The 18,386-nt window shown below is 45.1% G+C and overlaps 1 protein-coding gene and 1 long non-coding RNA gene across 2 annotated transcripts; both read right to left on the bottom strand.

The window, feature by feature from the left end:
• Window positions 1-12,513: 12,513 nt before the first annotated feature.
• Window positions 12,514-14,098, bottom strand: LOC131821470 (melanoma-associated antigen 10-like). The gene has a single exon (XM_059157601.1). The coding sequence runs from the start codon at window positions 14,040-14,042 to the stop codon at window positions 12,945-12,947; it is 1,098 nt and encodes a 365-aa protein (XP_059013584.1). The 5' UTR covers window positions 14,043-14,098; the 3' UTR covers window positions 12,514-12,944.
• An 83-nt stretch (window positions 14,099-14,181) lies between these two features.
• On the bottom strand, window positions 14,182-15,496 carry LOC131821137 (uncharacterized). Its single transcript, XR_009349842.1, has 3 exons — window positions 15,418-15,496; window positions 14,945-15,048; window positions 14,182-14,264 (listed from the first exon to the last, which is right to left on the bottom strand). It is a non-coding gene; the product is annotated as an uncharacterized LOC131821137 (long non-coding RNA).
• Window positions 15,497-18,386: the final 2,890 nt, after the last annotated feature.

Below are 18,386 nucleotides of genomic sequence, written 5' to 3'. Positions count from 1 at the left end.
TTATATAGAGTTATACATAAAAGCATATGTATATATGTATATATATAAGTATATATAGTTATACATACTTTTAAACGTAGTCACCCAGAAATCCACCAGAAAATGTTTTCCTGTTTCCTGAAACTGATGAGTTCTTCTTCCCTTTCAAGTCTTCCCTGGATTTATTAAACTTTGATTTTAGTTGCTAACTATGTGACCCCATTGATGTGGCCTAATCTAGTCTCCAACCGAAGTGCCTCCTTTGATAGTCCAATCCATGATTCCTATGACCCACTGGGCAGCTTCACCTGGACAGCCCTCTCAACGACACCATCGACATGACCCACACTTACCTGATCTGCCACACCCTTCTTCATTTCTACCCCTAACTGCAGACACCACAGACTTTCCGCTGTCCTCAATCTCAGGTAGGAAGAACAGCTTCTATCTAGTCAACAATGTCAGAAGTCAGACTCATTATACACTCTCAAGCTTCTATCTAGTCAACAATGTCAGAAGTCAGACTCATTATACACTCTCAACCACCCTTTCACAGGATTACCCTACAATCTGTCTCCTCACCTTCTCCCACCCACAGCCTGAATTAAGTGCCTTGTCATTTTTGCTTGCTCTGTTTAATTGGTGTTTTTAACTCGTTATGTTTTCAATAAATATTTGTTGAATCAGTGGATGAAATAATGAATGAATCAATCAAAACGCAAGAGGGTCACATTCGATTATTCGGAATGTGGAGCCTGTCCCCTGCCTGGAAGAAGCCCAAAGTGCCACAGCTGCTCACATAACTTTGGAATTCCCATGGGAAACTTTCACTGAGAGTGTCATTTGGGACATCTCCTCCCTACATACAAACATCATCTCAAAGGTGGAGATACTCTCAATAGGTAGCACACTATGCTTCCTCCATTGGACCCCACAAATCCTCTCACCCCCACTCAGTTTAACAAGGAAGAGTGCCATCTCCACGGGTTTCCATCCACCCTGCAAATGTCGGCACCTTGGACCAATCTTCTGTCTGGTGGAAACGTAGACCAACAGTCATAGCCATAAGACACCTGCCCTCTAGTGTGTCAACAGCTCAGAATCTGGGGAAGGCATCCTGAGCCAGGGACAATACCCAGACCTATTTCAAGGCACATCCACACTCAGCCCTTTACCTGCCAAGTCAACAAGGTGATTAGTCCCAGGGCATTACCCCTCCAACCACCCTGTCCTTGCAGGTGCACAGTCCCTTCCCCTGCTCACTAGTGTTTCTGGTTTGTCCCCACTCTCAGACATCAGTCATCACCTCCACTCACTCACATAGCCCCAGCCTCTGCAGAGGGGTCCACTGTGCACAGAGGAGACACACCCCAGCCCCCAGCAGGCACCAGGGCAGCTCTCAGTGCTGGGACACAGGCAAGGGTGCACTGGACCCTTGTACTCAAGAGTACCCAATAGTGTTGCTCTTCCTGACAGAACTTAGGGTGGCCCTAACTTAGGGGCTGGTGTCTGGCAAGCTGCAGGGCCACTTCTCCATTGACGTCTTTACTCAGACCACACTGAGACTTCCAGCCGGTAGTGATGATTCCGAGGTTTCCCAAGCTTAATTCATGTAAGTTGTCTAATACCACTCCCCCAGATTCCCCACCATCTTTCCTTCTGGACTCTTCCTACACTGTACTCTGCACTCAGAGCCCTGACTGCCAGCTTGCCAGGGGCTCTCTGAACTTGGTTTTGCATGTGGTCTCTCTTGTGGACTCTGGAAATTGCTCTGCCCAGGATGCTTTTAATGTCCCTCACTGACTAAGGGTGTCTTGTCTGGTCCCCTTCCCTGGCTCCTGGTCATTCTGGCTGAATCCTTGCTTCTCAAATAAAGGAAGAATGTCCTGATGACATTTCAGGGTTCACCTCCTTACTCAGGACATCACTGCATAAATCCACCTTCATATGTGTGAGAGATTAATTTTCTGCTTAACTGAATGAGAAAATGAGAGACACAAATTAAAATAACATTGACTCAATATTTTTTGCTCATAATTTTGACCAAAATTTAAAAGATTGGCAAGATGTTTGTGAGAGTATACAATATTCACATACAGCAATTTGTGAAAGAACATTGAAACACAATTTTGGTAATATTAAAAACTTGAAATATTACTATCCTTTGCATGTTACCAAGTATATTACCAAGTATATTAAAAGGAAAGGAAACTGGAAGATTATATACACCATTATACATTATTAATAAGTATGTTAAAAGGAAATATATGGATATATATATATAGAGAGAGAGAGAGAGAATAAGCTTTAAAATAATACACACGAAATTGTTCATTGTGGTTAACTCTGAGAAGAGGGCTGGATTTTGGAGGAACTTTGTAAAAGGGAGAATTGTGATTGGTTTGTAGTTTTAGATTTTTTTTTTTAAAAGACTGTACGAACTTTTGTAAGTAAAATATTTTTAAACGCCTAAAACCAGAAATAGGAGGTGTGTGTTAATCAGTTAAAATAACTGCTAGCCAATACAATAGACAAAACCTGAAATATGAGTGGCTTAACATGACAAAATTTTTGTTGTTTTCATTCACATAAGTTCCTACATGAGTTGGCAGGGACTTTCTGGTCTCAGGTAACTCAGGGATCCAATCTTGTAGTTCTACGTCTCGACACTGGATCCCTATGTTTGCTGGTGTTGAATGAAAGAAGCATGGAAATGGCATACTGGCTCCTACCTACAAGTGGGCCACCAAGGAAGGAGAGAGAGAGAGACAAGGTGTGGATGAGCACTTGCAGTCTCTCCCAGAAGCTGTCATCCAGTAGGTGCTTAAGAAAAAGGAATTATAATTTGTGATGACAGCAGCCCTCTTCATTCTTGGAGGAGTTTTCAAAAAAACCAAATCTACCTTGAAATTCATCAGCTTTTTCAAGAGCCTACTATGCAACAGGTGCTCTCAAATACAGGATCACATCTAGTTGTCAAGGCATGCTCTGAATCTTAGCAGGGAGAACTCACCCTTCTTCACTATTAGCACTTTTCCGCACTGCCTTTTGCAATAACATCTAGAATCTCAGCAGACAGAATTTTCTCCTCCTTTGTGATGCATGGTCAAAGTCTTCATTTATGAGCCTCTGCTACCTTCCACATAACTGTACATTCATGAACACCTTTTGGCACACTGCAAACCAGGATTTTCCTGTGGGGCAGGTACATAAGGGCCATGGAAGGATGGTTGTTTTAATTAGCCTGGGCTGCTATAATAAGATTTTTTTTTTTCTAATAAGATGGTTTAAACAACAGGAATTTCTTATCGTTCTAGGATCTACAAAGTCCAAGATCAGGATGTTGGCAGATTCTATGTCTGGCAAGGACCTTCTTGGTTTTCAGCCAGCCAGCCATTTTCTCCTTTTATCATTGCATGGCCAAGAGGTCTCAGGTCTCTCTTCTTATAAAAACCCTAATCTCATCATAGAGGCTCCACTCTCATGGCTCTTCAAAACCTAAGTACCTCCCTAAGGCCTCCTAATACTCCCCCATTGAGGGTTAGGGTTTCACTAGGTGAATTTGGGATGAACACAAACATTTACTCCATAACAATGAGTATTTTTTTCTTTTTTAATCAAGCTAAGGAACCATTCTTCATCCTCCTAGAAGGACTCCAAAGATTTTAAGAATTCAGCCTCTGTAGATGTTTGCTTACACAGAGCTTTTCATGGCCTTTTCTCATCTACCATTTATTGGGCTTTTTGGTTTGTATTTGTTTTGTTTCACTTTGTTTTTTTTTTTTTTAATTTATTTTCAGCATAACAGTATTCATTGTTTTTGTACCACACCCAGTGCTCCATGCAACCCATGCCCTCTCTAATACCCACCAGCTGGTACCCCGACCTCCCACCCCCCACCCCTTCAAAACCCTCAGATTGTTCTTCAGAGTCCATAGTCTCTCATGGTTCACCTCGCCTTCCAATTTCCCCCAACTCCCTTCTCCTCTCCATCTCCCTATGTCCTCCATGCTATTTGTTATGCTCCACAAATAAGTGAAACCATATGATAATTGACTCTCTCTGCTTGACTTATTTCACTCAGCATAATCTCTTCCAGTCCCGTCCATGTTGCTACAAAAGTTGGGTATTTGTCCTTTCCGATGGAGGCATAATACTCCATAGTGTATATGGACCACATCTTCCTTATCCATTTGTCCTTTGAAGGGCATCATTTTGTTTATTTTATTTAACATTAACATAATTTAACATATTTTTAGTTAACATAATGTATTAGTAGCTTCAGGGGGAGAATTTAGTGTCTCATCAGTTGGGTGCTCATTACATTACCGAGTGCTCATTACATCAAGTGCCTTTCTTAATGCCCATCACCCAGCTATCCCATCCCCCATACCCCTCACCTTTCAGCAAATCTCAATTTGTTCCCTATACTTAAGAGTCTCTTATGGTTTGCCTCCCTATTTTCATCTTATTTTGTTTTTCCTCTTTAACGTTAACAATTTGAGACTTTTGTGTCCCTTGAATAAATACTTAGTAGTGCAACTGCTGGGCAATAGGGTAGTTCTATCTTTAACTTTTGGAGGAACCTCCATACTGTTTTCCAGAGTGACTGTACCAGTTTGCATTCCCACTAACAGTGTAAGAATGTTACCCTTTCTCCACATCCTCGCCAACATCTGTTTTCTCTTGAGTTGTTAATTTTAGCCATTCTGACTGGTGTAAGGTGGTAACTCATTGTAGTTTTGATTTGTATTCCCCGATAGTGTGTAATGTTGAACATTTTTTCATGTGTCTGTGAGCCATTTGTATGTCTTCTTTGCCAAAATGTCTGCTCATGTCTTCTGCCCATTTGTTGACTAGATTTTTGGGGGGAGGTGTTGAGTTTGTTAAGTTCTTTATAGATCTTGGATACTAGCCCTTTATTTGATATGTCTTTTGCAGATATCTTCTCCCATTCCATAGGTTGCCTTTTAGTTTTGTTGATTGTTTCCTTTTCTGTGCAAAAGCTTTTTATCCTGATGAAGTGCCAATAGTTCATTTTTTCTTTTGTTTCCCTTGACTCAGGGGCCATGTCTAGCAAGATGTTGCTGAGGTTGAGGCTGAAGAAGTTGCTGCCTGTGTTCTCCTCTAGGATTTTGATGGATTTCTGTCTCACATTTAAGTCTTTCATTTATTTTGAATTTATTTTTGTGTACGGTGTAAGAAAGTGGGACGATTTCATTCTTCTGTGTGTGGCTGTCCAATTTTCCCACACCATATGTTGAAGAGACTGTCTTTTTTCCATCAGATATTCTTTCCTGCTTTGTTGAAGATTAGTTGACCATAAAGTTGAGAGTCCATTTCTGGGTTCTCTGTTCTGTTCCATGGATCTATGTGTCTGTTTTTGTGCCAGCACCATACTGTCTTGAGGAGTACAGCTTTATAATACAGCTTGAAGTCTGGAATTGTGATGCCTCCAGTTTTGGTTTTCTTTTTCAACATTACTTTGGCTCTTCAGGTTTTTTTCCCGGTCCAATACAAATTTTAGAACTCTTTGTTCCAGCTTGTGAAAAATGCTCATGATCTTTTGATTGGGATTGTGTTGAATGTGTAGACTGCTTTGGGTAGCATAGACATTTTAACAATATTTGTTCTTCCAATCCATGAGCATGGAATGTTTTTCCATTTCTTTGTGTCTTCCTCAATTTCTTTCATAAGTGTTCTATAGTTTTCAGAGAACAGATCTTTGACCTCTTTGTTTAGGTTTATTCCTAGGTATCTTACAGTTTTTGGTGCCATTGTAAATGGGATCAATCCCTTAATTTCTCTTTCTGCTGCTTCATTGTTGGTATATAGAAATGCAACAGACTTCTGTGTATTTTTTTAAAGATTTTATTTATTTATTTGACAGACAGAGATCACAAGTAGGCAGAGAGACAGGCAGAGAGAGAGAGAAGGAAGCAGACTCCCTGCTGAGCAGAGAGCCCGATGCGGGACTCGATACTAGGACCCTGAGATCATGACCTGAGCCGAAGGCAGTGGCTTAACCCACTGAGCCACCCAGGCGCCCGACTTCTGTGTATTTTATATCCTGTGACTTTGCTGAATTCATATATCACTTCTAGCAATTTTTTGGTGCAGTCTTTTGGGTTTTCTACATACTGTATCGTATCTTTTGTAAAGAAAGAAAATTTGACTTCTTCGCCAATTTGGATGCCTTTTATTTCTTTTTATTTCCTGACTGCTTAGGTTGGGACTTCCAGTATTATGCTACCTACTGAGCAGGGAGTCCAATGTGGGGTTCAATCCTGGGGACCCAGGATTGTGACCTGAGCCAAAGGCAGATGCTTAACTGACGGAGCCACCCAGGCGTCCCAGCCTGTTTCAGGATTGACAGCTTATATGTTTCTAGGAATTTATCCATTTCTTCCAGTTTGACTAATGTGTTGGCATAGAATTGTTCATAATATTCTCCTATAATGATTTGTATTTTGTGGTATTTGGTTATGACCTCTCCTTTTTCATTCATGATTTTATTTGTGTCTGTTTTTCTTTTCAGTAAGTCTGTCTAGGGGGTTTATCAATCTTGTTAATTCTTTCAAAGAACCAGGTTTTGGCTTCACCGATGTGTTCTACATTTTTTTTTCTTTTTAATTTTTTTTTAATTTTTTTAAATTAAATTTATTTATTTTCACCATAACAGTATTCATTATTTTTTCACCACACCCAGTGCTCCATGCAATCCATGCCCTCTATAATACCCACCACCTGGTACCCCAACCTCCCATCCCCCCACCACTTCAAACCCCTCAGATTGTTTTTCAGAGCCCATAGTCTCTCATGGTTCACCTCCCCTTCCAATTTCTCCCAACTCCCTTCTCCTCTCTAACTCCCCATGTCCTCCATGCTATTTGTTATGCTCCACAAGTAAGTGAAACCATATGATAATTGACTCTCTCTGCTTGACTTATTTCACTCAGCATCATCTCTTCCAGTCCCGTCCATGTTGCTGCAAAAGTTGGGTATTCGTCCTTTCTGATGGAGGCATAATACTCCATAGTGTATATGGACCACATCTTCCTTATCCATTCGTCCGTTGAAGGGCATCTTGGTTCTTTCCATAGTTTGGCACCCCAATGTTTATAGCAGCAATGGCCACGGTCGCCATTTTTAAAGAATTTCTATATCATTGATTTCTGCTCTAATATTTATTATTTCTCTTCTCCTGCTAGATTTAGGCTTTATTTGCTGTTCTTTTTCCAGCTTCTTTAGGTGTAAGGTTAAGGTGTGTATTTGAGACTTTTCTTGTTTCTTGAGAAAGGCCTATATTGCTATATACTTCCCTCTTAGGATTGCCTTTGCGGCATCACAAAGGTTTTGGACTGTCTTTTTCTGATTTTCATTTGTTTCCATATAGTTTTTTAATTTCTTCTCTAATTTCCCTGTTGACCATTCATTCTTTAGTAGGATGTTTGTTAACCTCCATATACTTGTGGTCCTTCCAAATTTTTTATTGTGGTTGACTTCAAGTTTTGTAGCATTGCGGTCTGAAAATATGTATGGTATGATCTCAATACTTTTGTATTGGTTGAGTCCTGATTTGTGACCCCCATATATGACCTATTCTGGAGAAAGTTCCATGTGCACTTGGAAAAAAAAAGTGTATTCTACTGCTTTAGGATGAAATGCTCTGAATATATCTGTTAAGTCCATCTGGTCCAGTGTGTCCTCCAATGCCCTTGTTTCCTAGTTGATCTGCTTAGAAAGGATCTGTCCATTGCTGTGAGTAGGTTGTTAAAGTCCCCTACTATCACTATATTATTATAAGTTTCTTAAGTTTGTTATTAATAGACTTATATATTTGGCTGCTCCCAAGTTAGGGGCATAAATATTTACAATTGCTAGGTCTTCTTGTTGGATAGACCCTTTTATTATGATATAGTGTCTCTTCATCTCTTGTTACAGTCTTTGTTTTAAAATCTAGTAATAAAATTTTAAAAAGAATAAGAATATAAGTGAAAAATAATAATAAAATAAAGAATAAAAGTGCAGAGGAGGCTAGAATAAAAGTGCAAAGGAGGCTAGATACTACCCCTAGAGCTGAATCTTTGCATCACTGTATGATCAGTAAACTTGGTGTGAACTAGTTATTTGTGCTGGTCTTCCAGGGTGAAGTCTGCTGCTCTGATTCTCAGGTGGACTGGTGTTATTGGGAAATTTGCCTTCAGGGCACAGGGAGGCAGGGTTTGGTATCAGTGGCTCTGAAATCCACTAGGCGGTGCTATTTTGCTCTCTGGAGGTTTTCAGTGCTGATGGGCCGGACGAATATGACAGCTCTCTACCCCTGGAGCTGAAAATTCACATCCCCCAACTCTTCAGTGAGCCCTCACAGAAGAGCAATCAATCATTCTTATTTTCCCGGTTTCCTGATCAGGACCCTGTGTTCACCCTGCCTGGGTGAACCTTTTATCTCAGGCACACAACTGAGTTTCAAAACTCCAAATTTTAGGGATTCTTGCAGTTCAGACCTGCCTTGTTCCTCCCAAGGAGGGTCTCACCGTGCTTCTGCCTTTTGCTGACCAGTCCCAGGAAAGTGGTCGTACAATCATGCAGTGGTTCACAGTTTATGGCAATACACTACAGAAAGCCAACACATAGACTCCCTGTTCTCAGCCAGCTACCACACTCCTATGTCTGAGAATAGTGTAGCACTTAAGCACCACCTGTTCTTTTTGTGACCCAGGGATTCCATCTCACTTTGCCATCTGAGCACCTTTAAGCTGGGCACGTCCCCCACTGTAACAGACTTCTAAAAGTTCCAATTTTGTGCTCCACTGCTTATAATACTTCCCAGTAGCCTCCTTAAGTAGATTCCCTCCCCACCACCATATCCACAGCTATATCACACCAGATTCAAGTCTCCTCACCTCCTACCTTCCAAAATGTGGTCGCTTTCTACTTGTAGACTTCTAGTGTTTGTTCTCCCAGACCTCTGATTGATTTCTTGGGTGTTCAGAATGATCTGATAACTAGCTGTAATGAGGGGCCAAACTTAGGGTCCCCCTACTCCTCCACCATCTCAGTTCCTCCTGTTTTGTTTTGTTTTGTTTTGTTTTGTTGTTTTGTTTTGAGGCTTTGGGTTTTAACCACATGGTAAACTCATTCATCTGGGTATGTGTTCGGTGGACAATTTTAAAAAATGCATCCCATTGAAATCCTACTGCAAATATCAGGGTGGTTTCAAAAATAATCTGACTTCGGAATTATATCCCAATAACCAGTAGATTACATGTCGCATCAGACCCTACTCACAAGCCTGTTTGGAAAACACTGAGAGGTTTTTTAAATACACCCATGGGGGATGACCATGTATTAGCTTCCTAGGGCTGCCCTAACAAATTACCACTAATTGACTTGATTAAAACAATAGAAATTTATTATTTCATAGTTCTGGAGGCCAACAGTCAAAAATGAAGGTGCCAGCAAGTTGGTTCCTTCTGCCGAGTTTGAAGGAGAACTCTATCTCCTGGCTCTCTCCTAGCCTCTGGCAATTTCCATCAATCCTTAACATTCCTTCTCTTTCAGGTGCATCACTCCAATCTCTGATTCCATTCTTCACATCCCCTTTTCTGTGTCTCTGTGTCTTTAAAATCTCCTCTCTTTTTTCTTATTATACCATTCATTGTTTTTAGGGCCCACCCTAAATCCAAGATAATCACAACTCGAGATTCCTAAAGTAATTACATTTTCAAAAACTCTACTCTCTTATAAGGCCACATACACACATACAGGTATGCCCCATTTTTAGAAAGTTCACATTATGCCACTTCATTTTTATGAAAGATCTATGTTGATACCTGTTTTCACTAACTGAAAGAAATTCCAAGAGGATTTTTGATTTTAAAAAATAAAGGTGAAAAATAAAAATAGAGAGTTCAGCATTTGTTTTGCAGTGAGTCCTATAAAAAGGCAGCACACACCCCAGGCAGAGAAGGTGGCACCACCAAGCTCTTTCCCCTGAGAACGACACTCGGCATCTCAGCATCAAGCCGCCATACCTTTGAAGTTATCTTTGACCATCTGTACTTTATCTTGATTTATTTTTTACATCTGTTACCAAGATGTGTCCTAAGGTATCAGAAAAGCCTCAGAGAGGTTATTTTTGGTGTCTGGGAATGCTAAAAACATTTTCCTTATAAATTAATGGTAATTGCTTCTCCCTGTTATGCAATTTAGGTTTACAGCATTTTTCATAGGAATGCTCTACTTTCAGATAGAGAAGGAAATCTATACTGGAAATCAGGCCTTGGACATATGTTTTGAAGGGTCACCATTCAACTTAATACAGATCAATCTAAATAACACTTGTCCAAATCAAACTTTTAAGCTTAAGGGGCTGTTGTTATCAGGACTACAGAGTGATATTTGGGAGAGGCAGGGGACTTTTGCTGGAGTAGGAATATTCGTTGGGAGATGGCAAGTGATTCTGAGTTTGTTATGCCTGAGTTTTTGTATCTGAGAGACCACCAAGGAGCCAACACCGATGCAATCACACGAGGGTTTATTTAACAAGCTTAAGCTTGGGGCCAAGTATACCCGACACAGCGGAGTAGGGACTTGGACCCCGAGCTTAGTTAAGGCAGGGGTATTTATGGGTTCCTTTTACTAAAGCAGGGTGGGGATTCCTGTTACTAAAGCAGCGTTGAGGTCTAAAGCAGGGTGGGGGTTCTTAGAACTAAAGTAAAGTAGGGGAAAGTTCAGCCCTTGGGCACAGGGGTCTGAGATGGCTGTACTTATGCTAAGGCTAAACCTGAGGTGGGATGACATTAATTTTTCTTGGCCTCCATAGCTTGTCCACTGGGAGCAAAGCACAGCCTTCAGAGAAGACAGTGAAGAGCTGGTCAGTAGGCCAGGTTCCAGAATTGGACAGGAGGGTACACTGGGGAAGATAAGGGGGAAGGTGCTGTAATTTAAGAAATTGGACCCAAATTTAAGAACTGGACCCAAATTCCAGAAGCTGGGCAGAATCAGCTATTAAGTTATCATTGGGTTCAGAGCAGGAGGACACTAGATGAATAAAGTGTAGTCAATTCCCAAATTATGTTTTATTCTCATTTCTTCTTCCTTCTTTAGGGGCCAGCTTTTAGTACCTTGTCACATAGCCCTTCTTTTTGCTGCCTGAGAAACATTATGGAGTACTGAGAATTAGCTAAGAGACAGAAAACCTGCCTCAGATTATGAGTAGAACCAACATGGGCCCTAGATAAATTCAGACCACGGTCTAGTCCCAGCCCCATCACTTACTAGCAGTATAATCTTGGGGAAATTACCCGTTGCTATGAACCTTAGATTCATCATCTGTATATGTGCTGCCAAAGCAAGCACAGATTCATAATCTATAAAATGCATTTGATGAGCCCTGTCTTTTAAGACTGCTGGAATGTATGTAAAGTATCTTGTACAGTGCCTGGCATTTATCAGGTCTTTAGTGAACAGCAGTTATTTCTAATAGTATTTTGTCCCCAGGCCCTACTGCCCTCTTCTCTGGGATTTTGTGTCCATCCAGGACATCTCAGATAGTATGTAGCTAAATAGGAGTCAAAATGTCAAATTAGGTAAAAATGTTGCTTCACCAAATAAAATGCATTAAATTTTCCCTTAGAGGATATATAATTTGGCTCTGAGTTAGTCTTTCTTAGCTGATATAACTCAAAGGGTTCTAAAATTTGAGTCAAAGACCAACTCCTTCCTCCCCTCCTAGCTATTCATCCATCCAGAACACTATTTTCACTCATTTCTCTCCCACCAAAACCTAGTTATGCTTAGATTTAGCCAAATTACACTCAAGATAACCTTTAATGTTCTTTTAATGAAGTGGGCTCTGGCTCTCTCTGGCTAGGGAAGAGGGCTAACTTAGTGACTTCTGGATACCACCTCAAAGGAATATCCCCCTATTCTCAAGAAATCATTTCAGATGATGTATGTAAAACACCTAGTTCAGTGCACTGTGTTAACTGCACTGAGACAAGAGTTCAGAATATTTTCCAAACTTGTTCCAGGTGAAGATTTCTCTAACTTATCCATGATAAAAAAAAAAGGAACTACTACACAATTTTCTATTCCTAGAAATAGAAATTTTCTATTCTAGACTTTTCTGTCACTTCTAGAACACATCACCTGACAGTCCGGCCCCTGCTACCACTCAAAGCAGGAACTGCAGTTTCCCAAAGCCCTAAATTGCCTCAGCTTTGGGCATTTCTACTTGACTGCCCACATCTGGATAGCCACTTCATCACTCCTTGTTCTTACTTGTTCTTTAGGTATTAGAAGACATCTCACCATTTTCCTGATGACTGCTGCTCCTAGCATTTACCATTTTATGATTAAGGATGTCTTGTTTATCCTACTATTTCCACTATTAACACAGTGCTTTCCAAGGAGAAAATATCTAATTAATCTTTGGCGAATAAAAGAGTCTGTAAGCAGGGTTTTTTACAAGAAGATTTATTAAGATTATGCCTACTTTCTTCAGTAAGCCAAGCAAACCCAGGTAGGTTTCTTTTAATTTTACAGAACAATAAATTGAAGTGGTTAAGGGAATGCAAAAATTAACCACCTTTACATTTTTTTCATATTTCAAAGGAAATTCCTATTCCAGTATCATGTTATCTTGTTCCAGATCATAAAATAAGAGGGAAGGTCCCCCAGTTTGTTTTATAAAATATCAAAATTCATATTCTTAAATCTGATAAACAATAGATGTGTGACAAATTCATTTATATACTTCAATTCTAAAACTAATACACCCTATATATTTAAAAAACAGCATTTGAAGAATATCAAGAGGGGGAAAAAAATAAACCTCCAAATCATCCATATAGAACAGGAACACAAAGTTCTATACTGTGTTCTCCCTAGCTTGACCCTAACCCTCCTCCATTCAGAGCCAAGACTTCCCTCTTCAAATACAGAGTGAATATTTGGGCTCACTCTTCAGTTGGGGCAGAAGAAGCTGCTGACCAATGCTGTGCAATGAACGTGGTAGCAGTATTATCTACAGACTCAGTTCTGGCCTGGGCCCTCCCTTCCTCATCTCTTAAAGCCTCCTCATACCAGCATGAGAAAGAAATGGGGTCGGTCCCTTTGATCTTAGCCAAAAACTCCAGAACTTTCATCTTACTGGTTTCAGCATGAGCCCTGGGACCCCACAGGAATTCATAGCGTGGAGGATGGCTGTTAAGCACCTGCCGATACTCCAGGTAATTCTCCTGCACCCAATCTGTGGTGATGAGCTTCCTGGGTTCCCCATAAATGAAATGCTCCCTCCCAGCATATATTCCTATCATATTCAGGAAATCCCAGATGTCTTCCTCAGGGGCACAATTGCCCTCTATGAAGATCACACCCAGGATGATTATCAGGAGACCATTTTTAGGCATGCTCTGGTTGTCACTAAGCATCTCATCATGGGTGAGGTCCAGTGAGTTGACAAGGACATAGGAGTGGGTGGTGGGGTCCACTTCCTTTACATCAATGCCAGAGATCACCTCCAAACACTTAGAAGCTTTCTTGAAGATCACAGGGAATTTTTCCTTATATTTTTCGACAACAACCTTCAGCATTTCTGCCTTTGTGATGGGCTCCTTCAATCGATACTTGAGGATCATGAAATGCACCAAATCAGCCACCCCCTTATCTAGTGGGTCTCTGGGCAAAGATTCATTGTCTGTTGAGGTCTCCAGAGAACCTGTATCCTCTACTTCTTGGCTATTGGAGACTTCCTCTGATGTGTTCCATGATGCAGAGAAGGAGCAGAAGGAGCTCTGAGGACTCTGGGGAGGACTCAGTGTTGCAGCAGGCTCCTCTTCCTCCTCCTTCTCTGGGGAGAGTGGAATCACAGGAGAGGAAGGCGGGGAGGAGGAAGTGGAGGGGTAGGAGAAGTTGAAAGAGCAAGAGGAAACAGAGGAAGTCTCCTCCTTGTCCTCAGCTATGAGAACATCTGCCACTTTTAGACCTTGTATCTCAATTTGGGTTTGAAAGTCTGGCTCAAATGCAAGGCGTAGACGCTTTGGAGAGTGAGGCATGATGACTCCTGTTGGCAGTACCAAGAAGTATGAGCCAGACAGTGGGAGATGGGGTACCACAGACCTATGGGAGGGAGGAAGGTGGTCAGCGGTCTCAGCAGAGAAACACACACTGGGCAGCTCTAACAAAAGCCAACTTACAGGCTCTTTGTGGGGGTGGGGGGTGGTGCTGTAGGGCCTCAGAGAGCTTCTGTCTTCCTGGATGGTTTGTTTCCTAGAAACCTATAGGAGGATATGAGAAAGCTCTTTAGGGTGCAGCCAGCCAGCTCAGCTCAAGTTTTCCTCCCTCTGCTTTCCTGGGTCTGGCCCCTTCAGAGCAAGCCTTCACCTCCCTGAGACCACCATGATGGGACTGGCAGGATACCATATCTGTTCACTATGCCCCAGGGCATCCCAGAGCTGACAGCAGGGGCAGGGTAGGGCTGGGTATGCCTTCAGTCCTCACTCAGGGTCCCTAGCTTAAACTCTGGCAGAGACTGGGACTCCTCCCTCTGCTGACCTGATGTGTCTCCTCCTCAGAGCAAGACCCTCACCTTCCTGAGAACCCCTGCACAAAAAAGAAGAAGAACCTTATCTTGCCACCTTTGCTAGATCCTTCCAGTACTACAAGCAAGGGGAGGGCCCCACCTGTTCTGTGGTGGGGTTCTCCTCAATTCTGCCTTCATGGCACTCATCTTTACTCCTGGAACAGCCCAGGCTACTCCCTGCTGACTGACTATCACCCCTCAGGCCATGACCTCACCTCTCTGGGACACTTCCCTTACCTTGGAAAGTGAGGACATACTATATCCAGGCAACCCTGCTTGGTTGTCCCAGGGCTGAGAAAAGAAGTGAGCCAGTCTTTATGGGGTCTCTTCTTTCTGACATGGGAAGTACCTTTGTTCTTCACCAAAGGTCCTTACCTTGACTCCTGGTAGAGCTTGGGACTCCTCCCTCTTCTGACCTGATGTGGCTTCTTCAACTGACCTGTCTTCACACTCAAACAATGGACCTCATCTCCAAGTCCCTCAAGACAAAAGTGTAGAGACATCACAGCCAGTCACCACTTCCCAGGGTCTCCCAAGGGCTGAAGGCAAGGGCTAGGTTCCATCTGTCTCAGATTGGGGGGGGGGGGGCATGTCCCTCTGTCTTCCTCAAGGTATTCTTTACTTATGACAGGGCCTGGGCCTACTCCATCTGGTGACCTGAAATCAACCTCTCAGACTAAGGTCTCACTTCCCAGAAACTCTTCCACCTACCCCATGCAGGAAGTGATGTACCACATCTGGACATCCTAGCCAGATCCTCCCAGAGTGGGGACAGGGTGAAGTTTCTGTGAGGCTCCTTCTGTCTGGTTGGGGGTACCCTCAGTCTTCCTTCAAGGTCCTTAACTTACCTTGACTTGTCACAGATCCTGGGACTCCTCCCTCTGAAGTCACCAGCTCAGACCAAGCCCTTCACCTCCCTGGAATACTCCAAACAAAAGTAAAAAGACACCAAACCCAGCCACTCCTACCTGGGGTCCATTCCAGCATGGAAAATACACCCAGTCCTCCCTCAGGATATTTGTACTTCTGGAAAGGCCTGTCCTACTCTCTGCTGACTTGAAGTCTCCCCCTCCAAAGAAGACCTCAGCTCTATGAGCCACTCTATCCCCTTGATTCCTGGTACAGTCTGTAGCAGAAGTGAGAGTTCCTCCCACCTAGCCACCCTGCTCACACTTCCAGGGCTGTGATTCTGTGGCATCCTTCTTTTTAGGGGAGGGGAGGTGGTTTCAGGCTTCACCAAGGGTCCTTAACTTGATTCCTGACAGAGCCTGGGTCTCCTCCCTCTTCTGAACTGATGTGTCATCTCCTCAGACCAAGGTCTTCACCTCTCTAAGACTCTCCCCCAGACAAAAGGAAATGTCACATCTAGCCAACCTTGCCTGTGGACTCCTGGGGTTGACAGAAGGGGCAGGGCAGGGCTAGGACCTCCTCTCTCTTGGGGCATTTTCAAGATAGACCAAGACCACATCTACCTAGGGTGGAAGGTCCTCTCCATCCTCCCTCATGGTCCTCTCCTTGATGCCTGGCAGGGTCTGGACTGTATCCTCTATTAACCTGAGGTTATAACCCTCAGAAAAAGCCTCACCTCCCTCAGACTCCCAAAGTGGGAATGGGGAAGCACTATATTTGGCAACCCTGCTGTGTGGCCTCCCAGGGTTCACGCAGGGGCAAGTTTCTGCAAGACCTCTGTCTTTAGGATGAGAGGTCCTCTAAATCCTCCCTCAGAGTCCTCCTCTTGACACCTGGCAGGGCTCAGGATTCCTTTGCTGCACTCAGGCTATACCCCTCAGACCAAGGTCTTCGCTTCCCTTGGACCCCCAACCAGAAAAAAATGGAGGGGTGGCCACATCCAGCAACTATGTCCCTGGTCCTCCCATGTTGACAGCAAGGGTGGAGAAGCACTGGGTCCCGTCTGCTCTGGTGACAGGGGTGTCCTGAGTCCTTTAATTGAACCCTGATGGGGCCTGGGACTCCCCCCTTTAAGAAGCTGCCCTTGCCCCTTCACCCTTCAGACCTATGTCCTCGTTCCCCTGAGAACCTCCAAACAAAAGGAAAGAGAAACCGCATCCTGCCACCCCCAGGACTCACAGCAGGAGCTGAATCCCGTCTGTTCTGCAGTGGGAGGAGATGGTCCTTCTTCCCTTAAGGTACTCATACCGCCCCCTCAGACAAAGGCCTCACTGCCATGAGACAAGCCGCCCCACATCGTGGAGGAACTGAGGGCACACGGCGTCGGCCCACCACGGCCTGAGTCCTCCCGTGGCTGCCAGCGGGGGCAGAGTGGAGCCCTCTGTCTGCAGTAAAAGGTGCCATCACCCGCGCAAATCTATTCATCTTTATTCCTGACAGGGCCTGCATCCCCTCCCTTCTGCTGACCTGAGGATGGCCCCTCCCCCATGGGCAACATCTCCTCGAGATGCCAGAGAAGTCAGTCAGGGGGAGAAAGAATTGTCCCTGTGCTCCACAGCCCTGCTCAAGTCTCCTCAGGGCCGACACGAGGAGGGGCTGGCTCCTAACGGAGCCCCCACTGTCTGGACTGGGAGGTCCCTGCACTGTCCCCTCACGGTGCCCACCTTGAGGCCTCACGGGGCCTAGGAATCCTCCCTCTACTGACCTGAGCCCACACCCCTCAGGAAAAGCCTCGTTGCCTCAGGCTCCGAGATGCACGTCGGGGTACACCACGCCTGGATACACCACACCTGGGCCCTGCGTGGAGCCTTCGGGGCAGACCACAGGGTCGGGGCGGAGGGCTGGGGGCACCCCTTCCGCGGCGGGGGCTCCCCTCAGTCCTTTCTCAGGGTCCTCGTTTTAACGCCTGCCGGGGCCTGGGGCTCCTCCCTCCCGCAAGCTGAATCGGCCTCCCTGAGGAAAAGCCTCGCGTCCCTCAGACCCCCAAGATCGACGTCCGGATAAAACACGCACGGGGCGCTGAGCAGAGCATTCTGGGAAGACGCTAGGGGCGGGGCGGGGGCCGCGCGCCCATTCTGTGGTGACAGGCCCCCACCCTGGGGTGCTCACCTCGTGCGGGCAAGCCAGGGACACGTCCCTCCGCCGCCCCGAGTCCAGCTCTAACTAGCCTCGCGTCCCTCAGACGCCCCAAATGGAAGCCGAGACAGAACACTCGGAAGCCAGGCCTGAGGCTCCTCAGCGCCCACAGCGAGCGCGGCGGGCTTTGCCCGCGCACCCCCGCCCTGCGCCGCCACCTCACCCGCCTCATCTGCAGTGAGCGGAGGCTCCGCTGTCCTTCCGGGGCCTCACCCCCTGCCGGGAAACGCCTGAGGCGGTCCGGCTGCGGACCGGAGTCGGAGGCGCCTCACACAAAGTGTCCCGACCCTTGGACGCCCGCACCGCTGTCACCACAGGCCCTGTCTGACGCGTCTGGGCTTTCCCGGGGTTGACGGTGGGCGGGTCTCCGCCCCCACCTCTGCGGAGGGGCGCCTCCACCTCCTCCCTCAGGGTCCTCACCTCGACGCCTCACAGAGCCTGGGATTCCGCCCTCTCCGGACGGAACTCCTCACCCCTGACAGAAAGCCCCAGGTGCTCCAGAATCCCAAGACGAAAGTCGGGAAACTCCGCATTCGAGCACCCGTACCCGGGCTTTCCAGGACCGAGGGAACCCGCAGGCCAGAGCTCGGCCCCCACCCTCTGCCAGCGGAAGCTTCCGCCTTCTCCCTCAGAGCAAGCCTCAAGCCCCTCACTCTCCTCACACCGTAGTCCAGACACGCCACATACGGGAACTCCACCCGGGGTCTCCCCGGGATGATCGCAGGGGCAAGGAGGGGGCAGAGCTAGAGGCCCTCTATATGCGGTGGGTGGT

Source organism: Mustela lutreola, chromosome X, assembly GCF_030435805.1.
Source record: "Mustela lutreola isolate mMusLut2 chromosome X, mMusLut2.pri, whole genome shotgun sequence".
In the NCBI taxonomy this organism is placed as follows: domain Eukaryota; kingdom Metazoa; phylum Chordata; class Mammalia; order Carnivora; family Mustelidae; genus Mustela; species Mustela lutreola.
This window is presented reverse-complemented; position numbering and strand designations above follow the sequence as displayed.